Below are 20,188 nucleotides of genomic sequence, written 5' to 3' on the forward strand. Positions count from 1 at the left end.
CCCCAGGCTCTGAGCTGACAGCAGAAAACCAGATGCGGGGCTCAAACTTGTGAACCACGAGATCATGACCTGAGCCGAACTCAGATGCTTAACTGACTGAGCCACCCAGCTGCCCCTACAGTGGAGGCTTTTGGTGGTCCCTTTTCAGCAACTCACTTTTCCTCTCTCTCTTTAGGATGTTGGAGATGATTTTCTATTTCTTTCCCCCCACTTTTCCCGTCCACTTGTATGCTGACCCCCTAGTGGAAAGTGAAGGTGAATGTAGGTAGGTCTTCAGAGGTACAGAAGTGAGGGTCACACACAGGGCTGAGGGAGCACCAGCCCATTCATCTCTGTTGGCCCCATGTGTTCACTCTGTCAGGTCTTAAAGGGTCATTTCCTGACAACAGTCTTAGCTCCTATCTTTGTTCATCCTGACATCCAAACTGGTGTGGGATGGAAATCTAGTACTTTACTCATTTCTATGGTGGAATTCAGCGAATAGAGCTGAGGAAAAATGACTGAAAAATCTTTTCTGTCTACCACTTAATCTGTTTATTCTCAAAATCCTAATTCTTCCACTTTGTAATAAATTGGAACTTCTAATCAGTCCATCTTCTCAATTCCTGCTGAAAAGAAATCCTCAGAAAATCATTAGCATAGTGCCTGTAATAGTGTTGACAATTATTGTTATTGTTTTGTGTCAGAGTCATTGATGTTATTATAAACTCTTTGTAGAAATTCTGAATCGGCTTTGTACCTATTCTTACTTCCAGAGAGCATGATGTGTATTTACACAGCAAAAGTGAATTATAACGAGGCAGTTCCACACTCGTGCTGAGTAGACTGGTGTTCGAAATGGGAAGCTGTGAAAAGGACAATTCTGAATTACCACAAAAATTTGATGAAATGTATTTAGGCATTTAAAGACATTTTATTCCCTGTCTTTTATCCTTCTAGACTTTGTGGATTTGAACCATTCTATGATGAAAGAGGTGATCAGTTCATGTTCAGGAGAATTCTGAATTGTGAATACTACTTTATCTCCCCCTGGTGGGATGAAGTATCTCTAAATGCCAAGGACTTGGTAAGTGTGATCAAAACAAAACAAAGAACAATCCTCGTATTCATTTTTAATTAGTTAATGGGCAGTGTCATTTTTTAAAATTTGCCCCTCTTAATATCTTATTTCTTTATAATTGTATTTTTTATAAAACATATAAAAGGCACACTAATGCATTTTCCTTGTAGATAATGAAAAACAGATATGCCTGACTCATCACCAGCTGAATTATCACAAACTAAAAGTCACTACAGTATTAATTAGTGAGTTTTTACCATCTAGTCAAGGTAAAACCTTGCCTGTGAAGCCAGCTGTTCTGGGTGAATTCAAATATAATTTACACAGAATAATTCCATTTTAACCTGGCTTGCCTAGATTACCTAGATTTGATTATATTTCAAATAAGCATTGCATCTTGAGAGGTTCAAACTTATTAAAATATCCCAGTAGTAACACAAGTCCCATCATGCATCACTGGCATCATAAACAAGTTACACTCTACTGATAATTCATTTTGTTTGGTTTTTTGTTTGTTTTACTTGGGATCTCACTTAAGCTCATATTAAAGTTTGTGTGTATATTGTCACCGGAGATGGCCCACCTATTCTAAAATGAAGGGGATACTAGCATGGGATGAAAGCAGTAACCATCAATGGCTAGAGAAAAACCACCCAGAAATAACTAAAAGCTAACTTTTAAACCACAGAAGGCTAGCTCTCCAAGGGATCTTAGGAGTCATCGAATGTTTCCCTCCTTTTAAAGATGAGGGTGCTAAAGCCCAGAGAGGTGAACTGACTGTCCAAGGTCACACAGCTCCCCAGCAGAACAAATGATCCAGGTTTCCAGCCAATGCTCTTTTCCCTCCAAATTTTTTCTCCTTCCCATCCATGTTCTTTCATGGAACAAACCCCCTCTAGACCATGACTTTTCAGTGCAGTCAGGCAGAGAGACAGTGTGTGCGATGTGTGGAGGCATCATCCCTACTCCTGGCTCAAGCCAGGCCCCACACGCCTGAACACTTCTTGAATCCATCTGCTTCTCCCCACTCCACCACCACTGCCCCTACCAGGCCTGTCCTCTCCTGTGACCACTACCGCAACCTCCCCTGTGGCCTTCCCACCTCCTCCATGCCCTTTTCAGCTAAGCTCTCCAAGCAGGATCCTGAGGAAGGGCCTAGTAAATAAATCAATCCTGTCACTCTCCTGCTTTGAGGCCCTTAGGAGAAAATCCAAAATCTGTAATGAGATCTACACAGCATCGCCTGGCCGGGAACCTGTCACCCTGCCCATGCCACCCATTTCACAGACTGTCCTCTGGTCTGTCTTCACACCAGGGGGCCAGACTAACAGCCCCTAGTCAGGGTAGCTCAGCGTGTGGGCCGTTACTCTTTCCTCTGCTTTGTAACGTTCTTCCTCCTATCTTCCAGCCTCTTCCTCCATACTGCCTCTCTCTCACACGTGTGCACATACACACACGCACACACACCTCTCGCATGGGTAACTCTTCATGTCAAGCCACAGTTGCCATTTGACACAGTAGCTTTGCCGCTCCTCCACCTCCCGCTTCAGCAGTCCCTCCTTCCCACACCTGCTTTGTTCCTTCCGCCACTATTATTGCTTTGCCTCCAACTCACGCTTTCATGATGGTTGTTAGTTATATTTACTTGTGGAAAGGTCTTCCTTAATTGGACTGCAAGTTCTGGGAGAGGTCGAGGCATGTGTGCCCAGGTCTTAGTACCACGTGGGCATGTAGTGCAGACTCAGTAAATGTGTACTGAATGAAACAATGGATCAGGAAATAGAGCATAGATTTTTAAAGTCTGACACACCTGAAGTGCCCCCTTTTTAAAGTGCCCCCTTTCTTACAACCTACAGGTGTGACCTTGGGCTTGTTATCTAATCTCTCTACTTTAGTTTTCTTTTCTGGGATGATACAGTACCTCTGTCTAGATTATTGTGAGACTTAAGGATATGTAATGCATGTTAACTAACTACCGTCAACTAACTCCATAACAGTTCCTTTACTTTCTTTTCATCTCTAATGAAAATTAAGTGGATAAGAGCATTAGCTGTGATATTCCTTCATTCGGCTAATTTTTTTAAGTTTATTTATTTTGAAAGACAGCCAGATGTCTTTCTGGCAGAGCCAGATGTGGGGCTCAAACCCACAAAACTGCGAGATCATGAACCTGAGCCAAAACCTAGAGCTGGATGCTCAACCAATTGAGCCACCCAGGCACTCCTCAGCTAATTTTTTCTTAATTAATTTATTTTATTTTGAGAGAGAGAGAGAGAGAGAGAGCACACGTGCACAAGTGGGGGAGGGGCAGAGAGAGAGAATCCCAAGCAGGCTCCACATTGTCAGCGCAGAGCCTGATGCAGGGCTTGAACTCATGGATCGTGAGATCATGACCTGAGTTGACATCAAGAGTTGGATGCTTAACTGACTGAGCCACCCAGGCACCCCCATCCAGCTAAGTCTTACCTTTGAGCTAATAAATTTATGAAACTTCAGAACTAACAGGGTCCTTGAGTACCACAGCTGTGTACTTACCAGAAGAACCTGCATCTGTTCTGATAACAGCAGGGGAACAGTGCCAACACATGGTGGAGTCAGGTTGTAAGGGGAGCTGTCGGATCAAGGCAAGGCTTTGGGTTTGAATCTTGGCAGGATCACCGGGTCTCTCTGACCTTCAGCAAGTTTAACAATTCAGTGCATTCGTATCTTCAGATGTAAAGATTAATGCTGACATGTGGAATTTGGGGGAACATTCTGAATTTCAGTAAATTCTTTGTATTTTCATGAGGATGAGGATGGTAATGATGAGGAGGAGGAAAAAGACCATTGAAAAACGGGAGGGAAATAATATTGTGAATTGTTGCTAAAGATTAGGTGCCATTTACATAAAATTATTAGGACATGTATCCCACAGGTTATAGGGGGACTGCAATCAGATTTTTACTTCCTTCTGCACATTCATTTTCCTTAACCACCTGTGCCTCCCACCACCTCCTCTCAGAGTTTTAGCCCAAACAACCTCACATCTCTACCCTCTACAAATTTTGTCTCTTACCCCAAACACACATTTCTTTGCAAATTTTACAGAAAAGAAGTAAAAGGAGAACCAGGTATGTGTTCTTCGTTTGAGTTGCTGCCTGATTTGTGTTAGCCTGTGTTCAGTTCTTCTTACCTTATCAGAGTTAGGAAGACCTTAGGCCTATGACACCAAAAGCCCCTCATTTGCCACATGCGCAGACTGAAGGCCAGGGGCGTTGACGGACTGCCATCGAGGCGCTGTGGTAGAGTAGCTACAAAATGAGCTCTGAGGTAAGACAGACCTGAGTTTGCACACAGCCTCCACCAATTACAAGTTGTCCGACCTTAGGTAAGGCACTACATCTTTCTGAGCTTCCTCTCATCCCTCATTTATGAATTGGAGCTAATAGTTCCAAGTTGATAAGGTCATGGAAAGAATTATATGAATTTTGAAACATTTTTATATGCACATAAGAGTGTATTTACAAAGGAATGAAGGTGGAAATGAGATCATATAAGAAAAGGGCCTAGAAGAATGTCCACAGGGACTCGGTTAGTATGTAGGTCTTTGTCTAGGATCACAAAAGTAGGTAAGAGATGTAACTGGGCTTGAACATGCCTCCTAACTCCAAATAGTCTCTGTCTCATTCCAGGTCACCCCTTCTGAGCCCAGGGCCAGAGATTATTTTGGTTGTTGACCTCCCTGGCAGTTTATTATCTGCTCATCCTCAGGGGTCAACCTCCAGAATGGTCTGCCATGGGTTGAATTCAGTCCTTTAAACAAATCATGCCCCTAAACCACTGACACCTTTGCTTTGATTCTAAATAGGCTTTTACTCCAGCACTTGGCTTATTCCTTCAAAACCCTGAAGGTATTAGAAAGAATGAACTTTACCATAGAGTCATGGGATAAGAGTAAGGACTATGGTACTGTCCCTTTGATGCCATTTAATCCCCATAGAAAACATGATGGATGCACGTTGATACTATCTCCACTGAGATACAACAAATTCTGAATTCTTTTTTTTTTAAACCTTTTTATTTATTTTTGAGACAGAGAGAGATAGAGCATGAACGGGGGAGGGTCAGAAAGAGAGGGAGACACAGAATCTGAAACAGGCTCCAGGCTCTGAGCTGTCAGCACAGAGCCCGACGCGGGGCTCGAACCCACAAACTGCGAGATCGTGACCTGAGCTGAAGTCGGACACTTAGCCGACTGAGCCACCCAGGCGCCCCAACAAGTTCTGAATTCTAAGTGGTATGAAGTACAGCCTAGAATTATTCAGATGCTGGTTCTCCTTCACACAGCTTCCAGTCCACAGGCAAGCCAGGACCTGTTTCTTTAACCTCCCTTGGAAAACTGTCTGCAAGTTTAGGCTCTTAGCTGGTGCACACCACTGTCTTCTCAGACCCCCTCAGCCGCTGCTACCTGAAGCTATCAGTACAGTGACTACTGACGGCTTAAAAGCTTTTTTTTTTTTTTAATGTATATTTCATGGTATTGCTAGGAAAATAGAAGTTCACAAGCTGAGGGGCAAGCCATAAAAAAATCTCCCTAAGAAATCTATGGTTCTTTATCGTTTCAGGTTAGAAAATTAATTGTTTTGGATCCTAAGAAACGGCTGACTACTTTCCAAGCTCTCCAGCACCCATGGGTCACAGGCAAAGCAGCTAATTTTGTACACATGGATACTGCTCAAAAGAAGCTCCAAGAATTCAATGCCCGACGCAAGCTTAAGGTAAGATTTGTAGATTTGTTTTGTTCTGTTAAAAAAAAAAATCTCTCTCTTAGCTTCAACTATTGAAGATAATTCCACTATTCTTCATCTAATAATATTATTTATCTCCTATGGTACCAGGGAAAATCCTGCTTTGAAATCCCAACAATATAAAGCCACTGACAGTCATGTTATTCTCTCTTAAGAATTCATTATTGGGGCACCTGGGTGGCTCAGTCGGTTAAGTGTCCAACTTCAGCTCAGGTCATGATCTCGCAGTCCATGAGTTCAAGCCCTGTGTCGGGCTCTTAGCTGATAGCTCAGAGCCTGGAGCCTGCTTCAGATTCTGTGTCTCCCTCTTTCTCTGTCCCTTCCCCACTCATGCTCGCTCTCTCTCTCTCTCTCTCTCTCTCTCTCTCCCCCCCCCCCAGAAATAAATAAGCATTAAAAATTTTTTAAAGAATTCATTATTAATAAAGGGAAATGTGTTATATGTTGAGATTTACTCACCAAACACATTATCACTGCTACTCATTTAATTGTGACTGAACTGCTTAAACAGCATTGCTCAGGAAACTGGTACGTATTCAGAAAGTTTTCTTTCTGAATATGTGAAAATTGGGAAACTTTTAAAAACTATAATGTAATGTAGATAAATTACAATACTTCGTAAAAATTAAAATACAATTAACCTTTGAACAATCCTGGGTTTAGGGGCACCAACCCCTCAACACAGTTGATCTACCTATAACTTTTGGCTCCCCCAAAACTTAATCACTAATAGCCTACTGTTGACTGGTAGCCTTAGAGATAACAGTCAATTAATGCATAGTTTTTATGTTCAATGTTTTATGTACTATATCCTTACAATAATACCTAATTTTTTCTTAACATTTCGGGTATTTCTAGGCTACATACTTCATCTGTGAGTTTTTTCAAATTGTTGAAAATCTCTAAAAAACTTTTCAATGTATCTATTGAAAAAAATCTGCATGTAAATGGACCCTTGCAATTCAAACGCATGTTGTTCAAGTGTCAACTGTAATTCGTGTGATACAGAAAACTGTCCAAAATATATCTTTTTATAGAATATACACAGAAGATATATTAGATGCTTTTCTCTTATATAATGGTGTTTAGGACTGACTGTATATCCAGAGAATTTCAGAGAACAGCTGAAAGTCAAAAATAACGTTCAATTCAGCCATCACTTACAGGCTGATAAAGACTAAATGAACCTTAAGGGCTCTGTGGTCAAATTGATCTGAAATACTATGGATTAAATAACCTTGACTGAACCCAGGACTTCTCAAACAAACCTAACCATGGAATTCTTTTGTCACATAATACTAGTGTTCCATGAAACAAATACTTTAGGAAACAAAGTCCAAAATATTTGAAACCAGGTTATCCATGGGCAAACATATTTACTCAAGCTTTCACTGGTCCAGATGATTAAATACTCTAGCTTGGGATTAAAGAGATTTTTCTGTTTATGCTCCAAACAAGTTTTCATTCAACCATCTTGGAATAATAAATATGTCTGGGACATGCAAAACTGAGATGGAGCTCTGATTGGGGATTTTAAGTTCAGGTGACACCTGACACTTCTCTGTTTCTAATCAGGCAGCAGTGAAGGCCGTGGTGGCCTCTTCCCGGCTGGGAAGCGCCAGCAGCAGCCACAGCAGCATCCAAGAGAGCCAGAAGGCCGGCCAGGCACCTTCTTCGATTCAGGATGGCAGTGAAGATGTTAAAGCTATCTCAGAAGGAGAGGAAGTTCAAGGAAGTGGGGCCCCAGTGGCAGTTGAGCGGGCAGAGGCTGAGCTGATGAAGGTACAGGCCGTAGAAGAAGTTAAAGATGCTGATATAAGTGCTGCCAAGGCCGCCAGTGCGGTGCCCAAAGCACTAGAAGATGGGACAAAGGTGGCTGACCTGGAAATCGAGGAGGGCCTAGTAGAGGAGAAGCTGAAGACCTCGGAGGAAGCAGCAGCCTCCAAACAAGAGCAAGAAAACCCAGCTGTGGTATTTGGAGCTCAGCAGAATGATGTGATCCTGCCAGAGTACTGATTTGGCTTCTTTCCAGTCGGGAGGCCAAATGCGGGCACTTTGTATGTTTTGTCCTTCAGCAAGGAAGATGTGGAAGCATGATCTGCATTATAGTGATTCTGTTTTTTGAGGTGCAAAAAAAAATACATATATATCAGTTGGTAATCCTAACTTCATGCATGTGACTGCTTTATGAAAAAATAGTGTCTTCTGTGGTATGTAATGGATACCTAATGCTGATGAGTTAAATTTGAAATTTTGAGTAAACAACATACATTTTAAAAACATACATTTTCAGGGACCAGTAGCGTACATTTGAAGTAACTAGTAACACATTGTTTTTGCTTTGAAAACCTAGCCATCATACATCCTTTGGATTTCTTCACAAGGCAGTAATTCCTTTGGACTGTTGCTCAATATTAGGTAATGCTAGAAGACATGTTCCCATGGCATTCACATTATACTTTTCAGTGTGTTCAAACTGTTTACAAGGAGATGGTTATAGGGTGCAGTTTTATGGTACATATAAAAAATCCCACTTACAATGGTAAGAAGTTGAAGGATACTTAAGGGCCATGAAACAAAATGCCCTTAAAGCTTGTATAGCAAATGCTTTCTAATTTTGTCCTTATTTATACACACTATATTACTAATAACCAAAAATGTTCTATCACAAAATTCTGCCATTTTACAATCCTGGAGAAAGTATTTTACAGACTCCTGCTGAGAGATATATCCCTTCCTTCCCATGCTAATACAGTTTCTTTCTCATGGACAACACTTAAGGTAGGCTAAAGAAACTGAGGGAAGAGAAGGAGCTAAGGCCTAGACCTAAACTAACAAAGGTTGACTGCTTGTCATTTTCAGATACAATTGGATTTATTCATGAGTTTGTACAACTTTAAAGACCGTGACATTTTTATGAATAAACTCTGTATTTACCGAGTTTCAAATATTCAGAAAAATCTACCCCACAGGCTGGTGCCAAAATGTCTGAATAGAGTGAGAATAATATTCCATTATAAGATCATCCACTTTACTAGAGTAAGGAAACTTTGGTTTATGAAAGTCCTTTTTCCCTTCAGTTGATGATGAACTAGATATATTGCTTATGAACTAAAGATATTTCAGAAAATCTGGTATATCTTTTTCTCATACTTGGAATAGAAGTGCCCACATCTTACAATGTAGTTTTTTAGTTTCCATGCCAAGAAATTTAGGACAGTGCAACGTTTTATTTGCCTTAAAAAACAAAAACAAAAACAAAAAGAAACAAAGAAAAAGCACTGATTTCAAATCAGACTCACAAGAAGCTGTAACATTAGACCTAATACTTCATTATGATTTTTTTTCAAAGTATTTTTCTTTGATTTTTCATATGAACACTTTTCCCTTATAGAAACCACACCTAAATTCCAAGTACCTCATATTTCTTTCTAGTTTGAGATGAAGTGAACATTTTTATCAAATTATGCATCACAAATAGGTTTCCTCAGTTTTAAAAAAGGATTATTTTCAGAGACCAAAATATGGACAGTAAAAATGACTGTCACATAAAAATCTTCACCGAAAAAAGATCTTAAATTCTTTTGGCTCTTCCTCAAAACTGTCAAATTGGAAAATGAAATTAAATCTCTGGTTCCTGCGGGCTCCTGGACCTTGGTAGATATTCTGCTTTCCAAGCGCAAACCTTCCTTTACTACTGTTGTCATAAGAAGAAAAGGTAGGACTTCTCATCGTCCGTGGTTTAAGGGCCTAATAGGTCACCGACATGGAGAGAGGAAAAAGCCCTTAAAGAGCACATCATCTGGGCTCAGAAGATTATTTTTTGTTTTAGCTAGTTGAGAGTACTTATTTTCTCCCGTTTCTTTCCTTCCTTCTTTTTTCTCTCAGAATTTCCAGGTTAGTAATTATAAAGGGCTCACTCTTTTTAATCTTTAAGAATGCCTTCTTCACTAAGCATTAACATTTCCATTTAAGAAGATCAATTGCCCGGTGTGCTTTCCTAATGAGACTTAACAGGCGGATAGGGTCGTTGTCCCATATACTGGAAAAGGAAAGAAGAGAGGGAAATGGATCTTACTGGACAGTGGCATTGTTGGAACATCATTAGGCGTTGCCCTTCCGGGCCCCGTCCACCCCCACAGTGTTCCGAGGGAGGGCAGTCATTCTCTGATCCATCACTCAGGCTGACTGCGCTGCCTGTGGCCTGTGTTAACAGGAGCTCCAGCGGTAGCGGATGCGAAAGGCTAGTGTGTGTTTAAGAATTTACCCATTTAAATGAGTACCCATGCCTTTTCCTTGGTGAGTACTTGAGCACCTGAGGGTGATTTCCTCTATTTTTTTTTTAACCTGTAAATTGCACTTTCTAAAGATTAACGGGAGTTTTAAATTTTGACTGTAAAAGATGAAGTCCTGATGATGCCAAAATAGTGACTAACTTTGTCATTTCAATGCAAAAACAAGTCAGACTTTCACAAAAATTGGTCATTTCAGCCAAACAATTCAATCTAAGATTTAACAGAAATACAATCTGTTAGGATAATTAGATTAACCATTTTGAAAGAACAACAAACATTTATCTTCTTTATTTAAAAGAGATCTGTTATCTATCTCAAAGATTAACTTAGCTAGGGGCGCCTGGGTGGCTTAGTCCATTAAGCATCTGACTTCAGCTCAGGTCATGATCTCATGTTCATGAGTTCTAGCCCCACATTGGACTCTGCTGACAGCTGAGAGCCTGGAGCCTGTTTTGAATTCTGTGTCTCCCTCTCTTTCTGCCCCTCCCCTGCTCATGCTCTCTCTCTCTCTCAAAAGTAAACATTAAAAAAACAACAACAACCCCACAAAGATTACTTAGCTAAATAATGGTAGACTGTTGTAGAGAGAGCCTTAATTTGACAAACTCTTTCATACTGTTACCTTTAATTAAGACAATATAGTCACAAAGCAAAAACATTAAGGTTATTTTAGCACAGAACAATAAATTCTGTTTTGCATTTTAGAGCTGACAGTTAATACATTATTGATTTTTGTTTCTCATATAAGTTCAGATACATAGCATGAACTAGACTATTTTACCATGGAGAATTATGGTAATTATTATTTCTCACATTTAAAAAGTCTAGTCAGAATCCCACTGGGTTTTTCAGGCTGTAAGAGCTCATTTGCCCCACAAATACATAAATAAGGGAGAAATTAGAATAACATGGTTGTAGAAGTTACCATCTAGAACAAGTGCTATAATCCCAATGTATAATCAATATGAAAAATTATTGAGATATTTTGAATTTATTATTTTTATATTGTTTTAAAAATCAGGAGTATATATATATATATATATATATATATATATATGTTACACCTTTAGGACATCAAGTGCTCAATAGCCACACATGACTAGTGGCTAATGTTTTGGAACAAAACTGTTCTAGAGCGCACTTCTAAAGCAAAAATGACACATGAATTTCTATGCTTAGATTTGAGCTGCCTCAGTTTTCCATACTGATGAGTTGGTAGGAGGCCAAAAAGAAAATGTTTCCGAAATGTCACAGACCAAAATAAGTAAAAACTCTATTGGCCACATCTGCTTAATCATGTACTTCAAAGGAAGATTTCCCATCACGACTTTAGAGAACAATGCCTTCCTGGGCATTGCAAAATTGTCTGTTTGCCACAGTCCCTCTAATCCCTCTCTGGGCTCTGGAATCTTGACTTCAGGCTCGAGTCTCCTGAGTACTGCCATAACATCAACAGTATTCTTGTGTATGAAACCATGTGTCCCCACTCAGGAGGGACTACACACAGACCCTTAATAGGATTTTTTTAAGGCTGGACTGAGGTGGGCATCATTTTGTTACAGGCAATATTTCGTTCTACAAATCACCCGAACATACTAAATTCGTGTGATGAAGCTCGTTTGGGGAGGGTGAGGATATCATCCCGGTAACCCCCAAAATAAGAATGACCGTTGGCTGGATCTTTTTAGATTTCCTCAGAACTGTTCAATCAACACTGCCATTACACATGGATTCAAAGACTTAGAGTTTTCTTATATACTGCTATTTTAGAATAGTCCTCAAAGTTCTATAGCCATGTTGAGTGGCAAACTTAAAAAAAGAAAGGAATAGTTTGCCTATTACTGTGACCTCAATTACATAGTATTTGAAACATATTTTGTAATTTAGAATATCTAGCAACCCCTATTTCCAGTTTCACATGCAAGGTAACTGTTGGTGGATTGCCTACAGACCGAAGATTTAGAGCCATTTTGTTTCATAATTCAGTTTTTATTTCACAGAAGCATCTGGTTGCATTTCAAATTAGAAAAAAAAAAAAGTAAATGCCAGAAAAGGCAAAGAGTAAAATTACTAAGCCATTTATTCTGTTTTAGGATTGTTCTTGCAAAGCAAATGCAAAAACAAACAAAAACCAGAAAGAAAGAAAGAGAAAGAAAGAAAGAAAGAACAGAAAAACAAAAGTCAACGAAGTGAATCAGCACTCGGTTTTTCTGGATGAAGGTTGACTCCACGAAAAATTGAAATAAATATACCGAGCAGAATCAATTACATAATTACAATGCCATTATGTAATTTATCGTCATTGTGGAGTATAGACTGGTTATGTAGGTCTGCTTTAGATGGTGCAAAGTTTCCAGACATAATAGGATTTGTAGTATCCGTACAATCACTGTCTCTTAGGTCATATTCCAATTTCCTCAATGTTCATCACAGATATGTTCCCGATTAGGGTCGTTGCTAACATTTGAGCATTTACTAGTTAAATACTGCTTAATGGCTAGACTGTGTGTCGCCCGTGATTTTTAAAAACATTATGTGCATGCAATTGCAATATTAATATTACAATATTCATAACTACATGATGAATAGAAATGTACCCAATAATTTTCTATACATTTTTTTCAAAGTCCTTTTCTCCCCTTGGCACAACTCAGGGTGAGTTTCTGGTTCCTTGACAAATAAGGGGGAAAAAAGACGACTGGAGAGAGATCAGCTACCCACCATGGTTACCAAGTTCATCATTTCCTCTTTCTACATTCTGATCTACTAAGGGCCAGTTTTTGTCATTATTACTCCTTTCAGATATCACCTGAGATCAGATAATGTAATCTCAGCTCACAAAGCCCAACCATTTATATACTTACCTTGGAGAGCAATAACAAACTTGACTAATTTATGTTGGCTTGTTTAAAATTCCAATTTTCATAAATGCTTGTGATATACTCTAGAGGATTTGATTGCATGATTTTAACTTCCTTCAAGACTCAGCCTTTTCCCTGTTACCTGGCCCAGAGGTGCACCTAGGGCAAGATGGAAGCCTTGAATGAGAGCGGACCATCTGACTCCTTCACAGGAATCAGACATTGCTCAGAAGACACTAGGCGTCTGACCTGGCTGAGCTCAAATGAGCCAGATGGAAGGAAATCTCTTCCCATGCTCTGACTGAAACTGATGCTGTTTGAATACTGGTATATTGCTATTATTCAGTATGAAAAAATGGGATTCCACGAGTCAGTTACTCTTCCCTGTGTCTTGGTTTGCTATCACTTGTCCCAAATCAATGTTTTGCTTCATCCTTCTGGCCATCAGGCTGCCCTCTAGGCTTGTGAGATCTGCTAAAACCCTGGAAGGAGTATCCCAGACTGGTTGGAGAAATGTGGGGCCCTTGGTGGCCCACAATTTAGTTTGAAACTCTAAGCAGCAATGCTAAGACTACAAAATCATGCTTGTTATTAATAGTTGTTTTCAGCACATTTTGAAGATTGACCTGGAAAACCCATGGATATGGAATATTTATATCTGTGTAATTTTTGTTGTGACTCATTGTTAAAAATGACATTTAATCTTCAGTCAGTTAAAATACTATTTTCCATTTAAAATACTATTTTGGGATATTCAAATACAATAGGCTTCACATTAGAATTTTTGAAAGCTATTGTTTTTCCCTAAGTGCTCTCACTCTGATAATCAGTTGTAGAAAAAATGTACGAGGTTGGTCCTTTCTTTGTCCTTTCCTTGTTACATGTATAGTAGTTAATCTGGTTTGTAAAAGATACAAGTAAGTATGACTATCAATTGAAAACTGTCATCTTATAGCTGCTCCCTGTTAACCTGACCTATTTTATCGTCTATCATGCAGCGACTTACATTAGCATAGAGTACAAATAACATATTCACGAGTTACGATTTTGTTTACATTTTTATTGTCCAGGTTCTTACGTTAGAATTTCCCGAGGTGTTTCTATTCATACACCCTTAGTCTCAGTATTATTTTCATGGTCTTCCCAAAGCCAAAAGAATTATCTAACATATCCATTTATTAAGTACTTAGGTCCAAACAACATAATAGTAGTATTGCATTCCATATCTGATAGATGTTGCTGTGTTTCCCTTGAAAATTTAAAATTTCTTGTGAGTTCACTGAGTGGGAACAGCAGACAGGGGTTTGAAAAGGTTCAAGTAATTCCTTATGCCCAATGAACTAAGCGTATCAGGCAAAAGATATTATTAGTAGTAAATGAGTTAGAAGCTAATGTTTATACTTTCTTATTTGAATATCGATGATCATTCTTTTATCTATGGTCTTTATGATATACATATAAAACTTATATGTGCATTTTTTAAAAAGCAATTTCCACATAATAGCCCAAGGAAATAAATTTAAATTTCCAAAGAATAATTTTCAGGAATCAGGCAAACTATGGTTCACAGACCAAATCCACCAGAAGCCTGTTTTTATAAATAAAGTTTTTATTGGAACATGACCATGCTCATTTATTTACATATTGTCTGGTTGCTTTCATGCTACTAGAACAGAGTTGAGAAGTTTCAACAGAGAGAACTGGATAGCCCAGCAAAGCGTAACATGTCTATCTGGCTCTCTACAGAAAAAAAACCCTGATGACCCTGGCCTATCATGGCACCCATGCTTTTTTGCGAACATCTGAGAGATTTCCATGACTTTCCTCTACTTAACGTAAGGTTCTAATTCCCAGAGGAAGCTGGGAGAGCTTTGTCTCACAACAGAGCAGATTGTCTCACAACAATAATTGTGCTGTCTGTACAACTTAACACTGAAGTATCCCTACAGAAATAAAAATTCCAAATGGCATCATTCCTGAAAAAAATTAATTTAGAATATGAATTGACTTTGTTCAGAGAGGAATTAAAAAAGATTTCTAGCATTTGGAGCATGTTTTAGAAATTTGATCCTTATATTTAAAATCACGTAAATGACATCTTACACTGATACTTGCTCACATTTAAGTCGGTCTTCAGCTGTTACTTCAGTAAACTAAGAAGTAACAGAGCCTTTGGTTTTGAATCCTTCAGAATATTCTTAAGTAATTTATAACAACTGGGTTTTCATTCAACCAGTTTTAGTAAATAATATGCTTTATTATGTGGCTTTCTATGACAATAACTTGCTCACCAATAGCTCGCTGACAGGCAAGCAGCCATTTCTTTTATGTAAGGAAACTACTTTCCAATCCCCATGTTTTTCTGAGGATATTCTGAGAGATATTTCATTTCTTTCAAAAGAGAGGGCCTTGAATAAATGCTTGCTTTTGCTTTTCTTACATATTTAGAAATCCAGGAAGGGCCCTTCTCTTAGTCTATTTCTGTCACAGAGAAATGATTCATTTCACAATATCTGCCTTAAGGGAAGCAGGTAACCCAGATACTGAGAAATGTAGGTATGCGTGACCTTTGTTGACTTTGAACATCTGTAGCCAAAGGTTACAAATGAGATATTGAGTACAAGACCTATTATCACCCTATTATTAGGAATATCTAAACTTCTATCATGATTCTAACTAAATACTATACTGCTTTCTTTAAAGCGCTGCAGTAATTAATCATATGATGTGCCGCTGGGATACACTGGACTCAGGAGAAAAGAGATCACTTGCCTGCCACTTCCTCACGGCTCATGTGCAAGATGGAGACTCTACTGGACAGGAGAGGCAAGACATAAAGATTAGGATTTCACACTCCCACCTCCCCATTTTTATTGATTGGTCAGAGCTTGAAGGCAGTTGTTAATAGACTTAAAATCATGTTTCTACATTTCTCTCAATAATTGGGTCACCTGCTTCCCTTAGAAATGAATAGACCAAAGCCAATAGCTAATTTTCCCCTCAGAACCATAAATTAGACAGTAGTACTAGTTTAGGGGATATTAGGCCTGTATCACAAGCTCACTTTAAGGAAATGATTTGCCAATTTTGAAGCTTCCCAGTAGGCCATCTCAGACACCCATTTTCTCAGTAAACTTTCACTGAGAAACAGTTACGTACAGTGAAGGAGTCAGAGATGAATTAAGCCCAGTGCTATATCCTCTGAGAGTGAACTTTTTAGTTGGAGAGAAAAAAACGTGTGCATACACGGCCTGTGCCAAATCTAAGCGAGGGATTAAGTCGTCTAGGGATGGCAAGAAGGAAAAGCTCCCGTCTGCCTAGAATGATGATTGAGGAAAGCATGGGAACCTAGGCTGGATTTGAAGGTTGGGGACAATCTTTGCAGGGAGGAAGGAGGAAGGGGCCAGGTCTGGCTGAGAAATCTACAGAGTGGAAAAATTCCAGGCAATGTGGTGAAGGGGCAATACTGGTATGAAAGGCCAAACTCTGCAGGGAAGTGTCACTAAGTCTGCAGAAAGAGGCTTGGATCTTGTGCAAAATTTAATTAGAACTTCTCACTCCTTTCTTATTCTGGGTAGATAAGTGTGCAGCATTTCCTCAGAGCATCTAGCCCTCTGTGATCTCCTACATGGAGATTGATCGGCTAATTTGATGCATCCCTAAGTAGAATAAAAAAATCACCCAACACATCAAAGACGTTTTTTTCAAGTCACTAGTTGAAGCAAAGCCTCTGTCACTAAAAGCAAAAACTGTGCTGGCTGGGTCTCCACTAACAAAGCAGAGTAGACAATGATGGTGATTTCTGAGAAAGCTTTGCAAAACTCCAGTATCGGAATAACTCTGTGGCTAGCAAATTGCCTAACTACTCGCCAAAGTTTTGCCAGTAGAGGCCCACGTCATGGTTCCTTCTGCCATAGTAACCTTCACCTTTAAATGATCAGACCCAAAAGGGTGATCCCCACAGAGATAGAATCACACCTTAAAGTTTAGACTTCGAGATGACTTGTATAAAAAAGCTTAGTCCCAGACAACAAAATGTGAAATTTTCAGAACTGCTTTCCTCAAACATCAGGCTGGTCCTGGCAAGGCCTTTCTTCTACCTCTCCCTCCCTTTTGCCTCTTTACACACCCTTCTATAAATCCCTTTTTATATCACTCATTGCAGGCAGCATTTTACATCCATCTTCAAAAAACTTACTTTTAAATATTTACCAACTAGAGTTAGACTACAGTATATACACTTTTAGTAGCCTTGCCCACATGTCTCAGATAATGTCTGTGAGTAGTAAATGGCTGCATTACTTCTCAGGACAAATGAAATGACAAAGGATGGGACAAAGAAGGGACAAAGGTAGACTGTCATCTGAGTGATAGAAAAGAAGCAAAGACAGATACTGTGAGTATACAGGAAATACAACTTAGCAGTCATTGAGAAAGGAATACTTCCTACCAGGGTTTTTCAGGCTTGTGACATGAGCTGGTAGGTCTTTTTTAGTTTGACCTAGAGGAAAAATTTGTATTCCTGGGTTGTTGAACGTTTGCTAGACTAAAGGGACATAAACTCAGAGCAGCATGGAAGATTAGGTTCATGGAATACCATTACATACAGGAAAACTACATCTCCAATAGACTGCCAGCCATTAGACAAAAACAGGTGCATGTAGGATCTGGGGGACAAAGAAAAAGTATAAATATTTCAGTTTACACAGCCAAGATCACAGGCTATCTTCCCAATGTCTGACTGAAAAGTACTGAAAAAGGAGCTGTGAAGATTTCATTTCTAATCTGTCAAAATGGTGCTATTGACTCCTTCATACAGAGATATATTATAATATTTTTTAGGTAAACATGTAAGCTGACCTAGGCCATAATGTAAATACAGAAGATGTTTGTAGAGAATTCATCCAAATCATGCCCATTTGCTTTTGATTGAGCTACTCTATTCTTCAATGGCAGTGACTGACCAGAGTCCCTGCTTCCCACAGATGGGACACAGAGTCCTTGGCTGTCTCAGCTGCCCCAAACCTGGGGCAGACAACATGACAGCCATAGACAACTGTTGCTTCTTGGACTCAGGTTGGATAGCCTGATTAAATGACTAAACATGCTCATTTTTTGGTGTTTCCTGGGAACATAAAAGAAGAACGTGTGACATGTGGCAAAATGGATGTTGGTAGACTATTGAAATTGACTTCAGTGAGGGCCAATGTTACTTTGTGTTAGTACACCCAGATGTGTCAGAGCATGCCAAAAGAAGCATATACCTTACTGCTGCGAAATCTGTAAAGCGATTTGCATGTACAGTATGATAATAAATCATCTAAGAGCCCGCCAAAAGTTTGCATTCTGTGATTTGAAATGTTACAATTCATGAGTGACACATGGACATTTTCCTTACATCTGACATAGGGAGTTGAATTATTTTCCCTTTCTCCCAGATAAAATTACACTGAGCTTCCTATCATTTTTAAACACTATACAGGGATGTCATGAAAGTCATAAAGTTATTAAAAATTAAAAAGGGACCTAACTAATCATTTAATCCAAGAAGCTCATTTTATTAAAGAGAAGTGACACCTAGGGAGGTAATGACTTATCTGAGGTCAAGTTGGTGGCTAGGACGAGAACAGATCTGGGTTGTCCATCTCCTGGCTCAGTGCTCCCGCCGCTGGGAAGTCAATTCACTGGATAAAAGTTAAATTCAGTACTTCATAGAAAAACTGATTTTCCATTATAAAAATTTGAAAATACAGAAAAGGAGAAAATTACCATAATAACACATTCCAAAGACAGACATGATTGGTTTTACTCTTTACTTTTTTCTCACAGACTTGTAATCATATCGTAGCTTTTTGGTACCAGCCTATCACTATAGCACAACCATTTCTACATAGGCTTCACAAACATTTATGGGAGATGCATAATAATCCAATCTCAAGTCTTTCTTTTCTCGGTAATACTAAAAGTCTTTTCAGTGTTTGGGGAAATCTATCCTAAGGAAATAATCCTAATGTGGAATTGCTGGGCCACATGATGTTCAGTGGTCACTTCATGACAGTGCTTTCAAACCTCCAGGACCTGAGAATGAGAGGCAGACACTGCACTTTCACTCTTAAGAAGCTGATTGTTAACAGCATGAGTTGTAAAAAGAGCTGAAAGCCTTGAGCTTGGCCACTCAGTCAGTGGGTGAGCATTTGTGTGAGGTTATCTGTGGGGAAGGGAATCACGTGACAGTGGGGCTAACTCTCAGAATTGCAGCTTGCTACTACCATTGGGTCCAAAATGCTTGCTTTGTGGCAAAGACACACTTACCCCGAACAGTGACTTCTCAACGGAGGGAAATGCTAGAGAAAAATAACCTCTCCCATCTGCAAGTCCATTTCCAACCATATGAACATATTTTTATTTCAACCTAGTTTTGCACAACCTCTGGACTACTTCCTTTCATAAAAAATCAGCTGCCTTGTACTTATGGGCTGTCACTAAATCAAAACCTAAATAGGAAGGTAAAGCTCCTGAAAAAAAATACTATCCAAATAATGACTAAAAAGCCTAGTTTAGCACTTTTACACTATGCTTCCAACATTGTTTTTACTAGCACACCACACCCCCCTAATTACCTGTGCAGCTGATAACACAGGTAGCATGGATCCATCCACCCTCCAACTCCTGGGATACATTTGCAGGTCATGTGTTCCGGCAATTTTCTGTCATCTCATAGCTACAGAAGCCTTCATCCATAGTGGACCCTTTGCTCCAGGGGAATAGAATAATATAATTCTCTTATGGGGAATAGAATAACACCTATTATATATTCTGAAAATATTACGGTGTAATAGAAACAGGTCATTCTTGTTGACACCAGCCATTAACAATCTACAGATGGGGTGCCTGGGTGGCTCAGGCAGGTAAGCATCCGACTTCAGCTCAGGTCATGATCTGAGTTCGTGAGTTTGGGCTCCGCATCAGGCTCTGTGCTGACAGCTCCAAGCCTGGAGCTTGCTTTGGATTCTGTGTCTCCCTCTCTCTCTGCCCCTCCCCTGTTTGCACTATGTCTCTCTCTCAAAAATAAATAAGCATTAAAAAAAATTAACAACCTACAGAGGAAGCTCCATTGCTTCTAAGAATAGCTATGTAGTGTCTATCATGTAAAAGAGGCCCAGTAAGTTTTTCATGAAGTGAATG

The 20,188-nt window shown here is 39.4% G+C and overlaps 1 protein-coding gene across 3 annotated transcripts in view; it reads left to right on the forward strand.

Annotated features, from left to right (window-relative positions):
* The window catches only part of CAMK4 (calcium/calmodulin dependent protein kinase IV), a 219,016-nt gene extending 208,428 nt beyond the window's left edge, over window positions 1–10,588 (forward strand). For all 3 annotated transcript variants that reach the window (XM_047851916.1, XM_047851925.1, XM_047851933.1), the window contains 3 exons: window positions 940–1,066; window positions 5,665–5,817; window positions 7,423–10,588. In XM_047851916.1, coding sequence (XP_047707872.1) covers window positions 940–1,066; window positions 5,665–5,817; window positions 7,423–7,863 — 721 coding nt within the window. In that variant the 3' untranslated portion in view covers window positions 7,864–10,588. The remainder of the gene's footprint in view (window positions 1–939; window positions 1,067–5,664; window positions 5,818–7,422) is intronic.
* Window positions 10,589–20,188: the final 9,600 nt, after the last annotated feature.

Source organism: Prionailurus viverrinus, chromosome A1 (genome assembly GCF_022837055.1).
Source record: "Prionailurus viverrinus isolate Anna chromosome A1, UM_Priviv_1.0, whole genome shotgun sequence".
Classification (NCBI taxonomy): domain Eukaryota; kingdom Metazoa; phylum Chordata; class Mammalia; order Carnivora; family Felidae; genus Prionailurus; species Prionailurus viverrinus.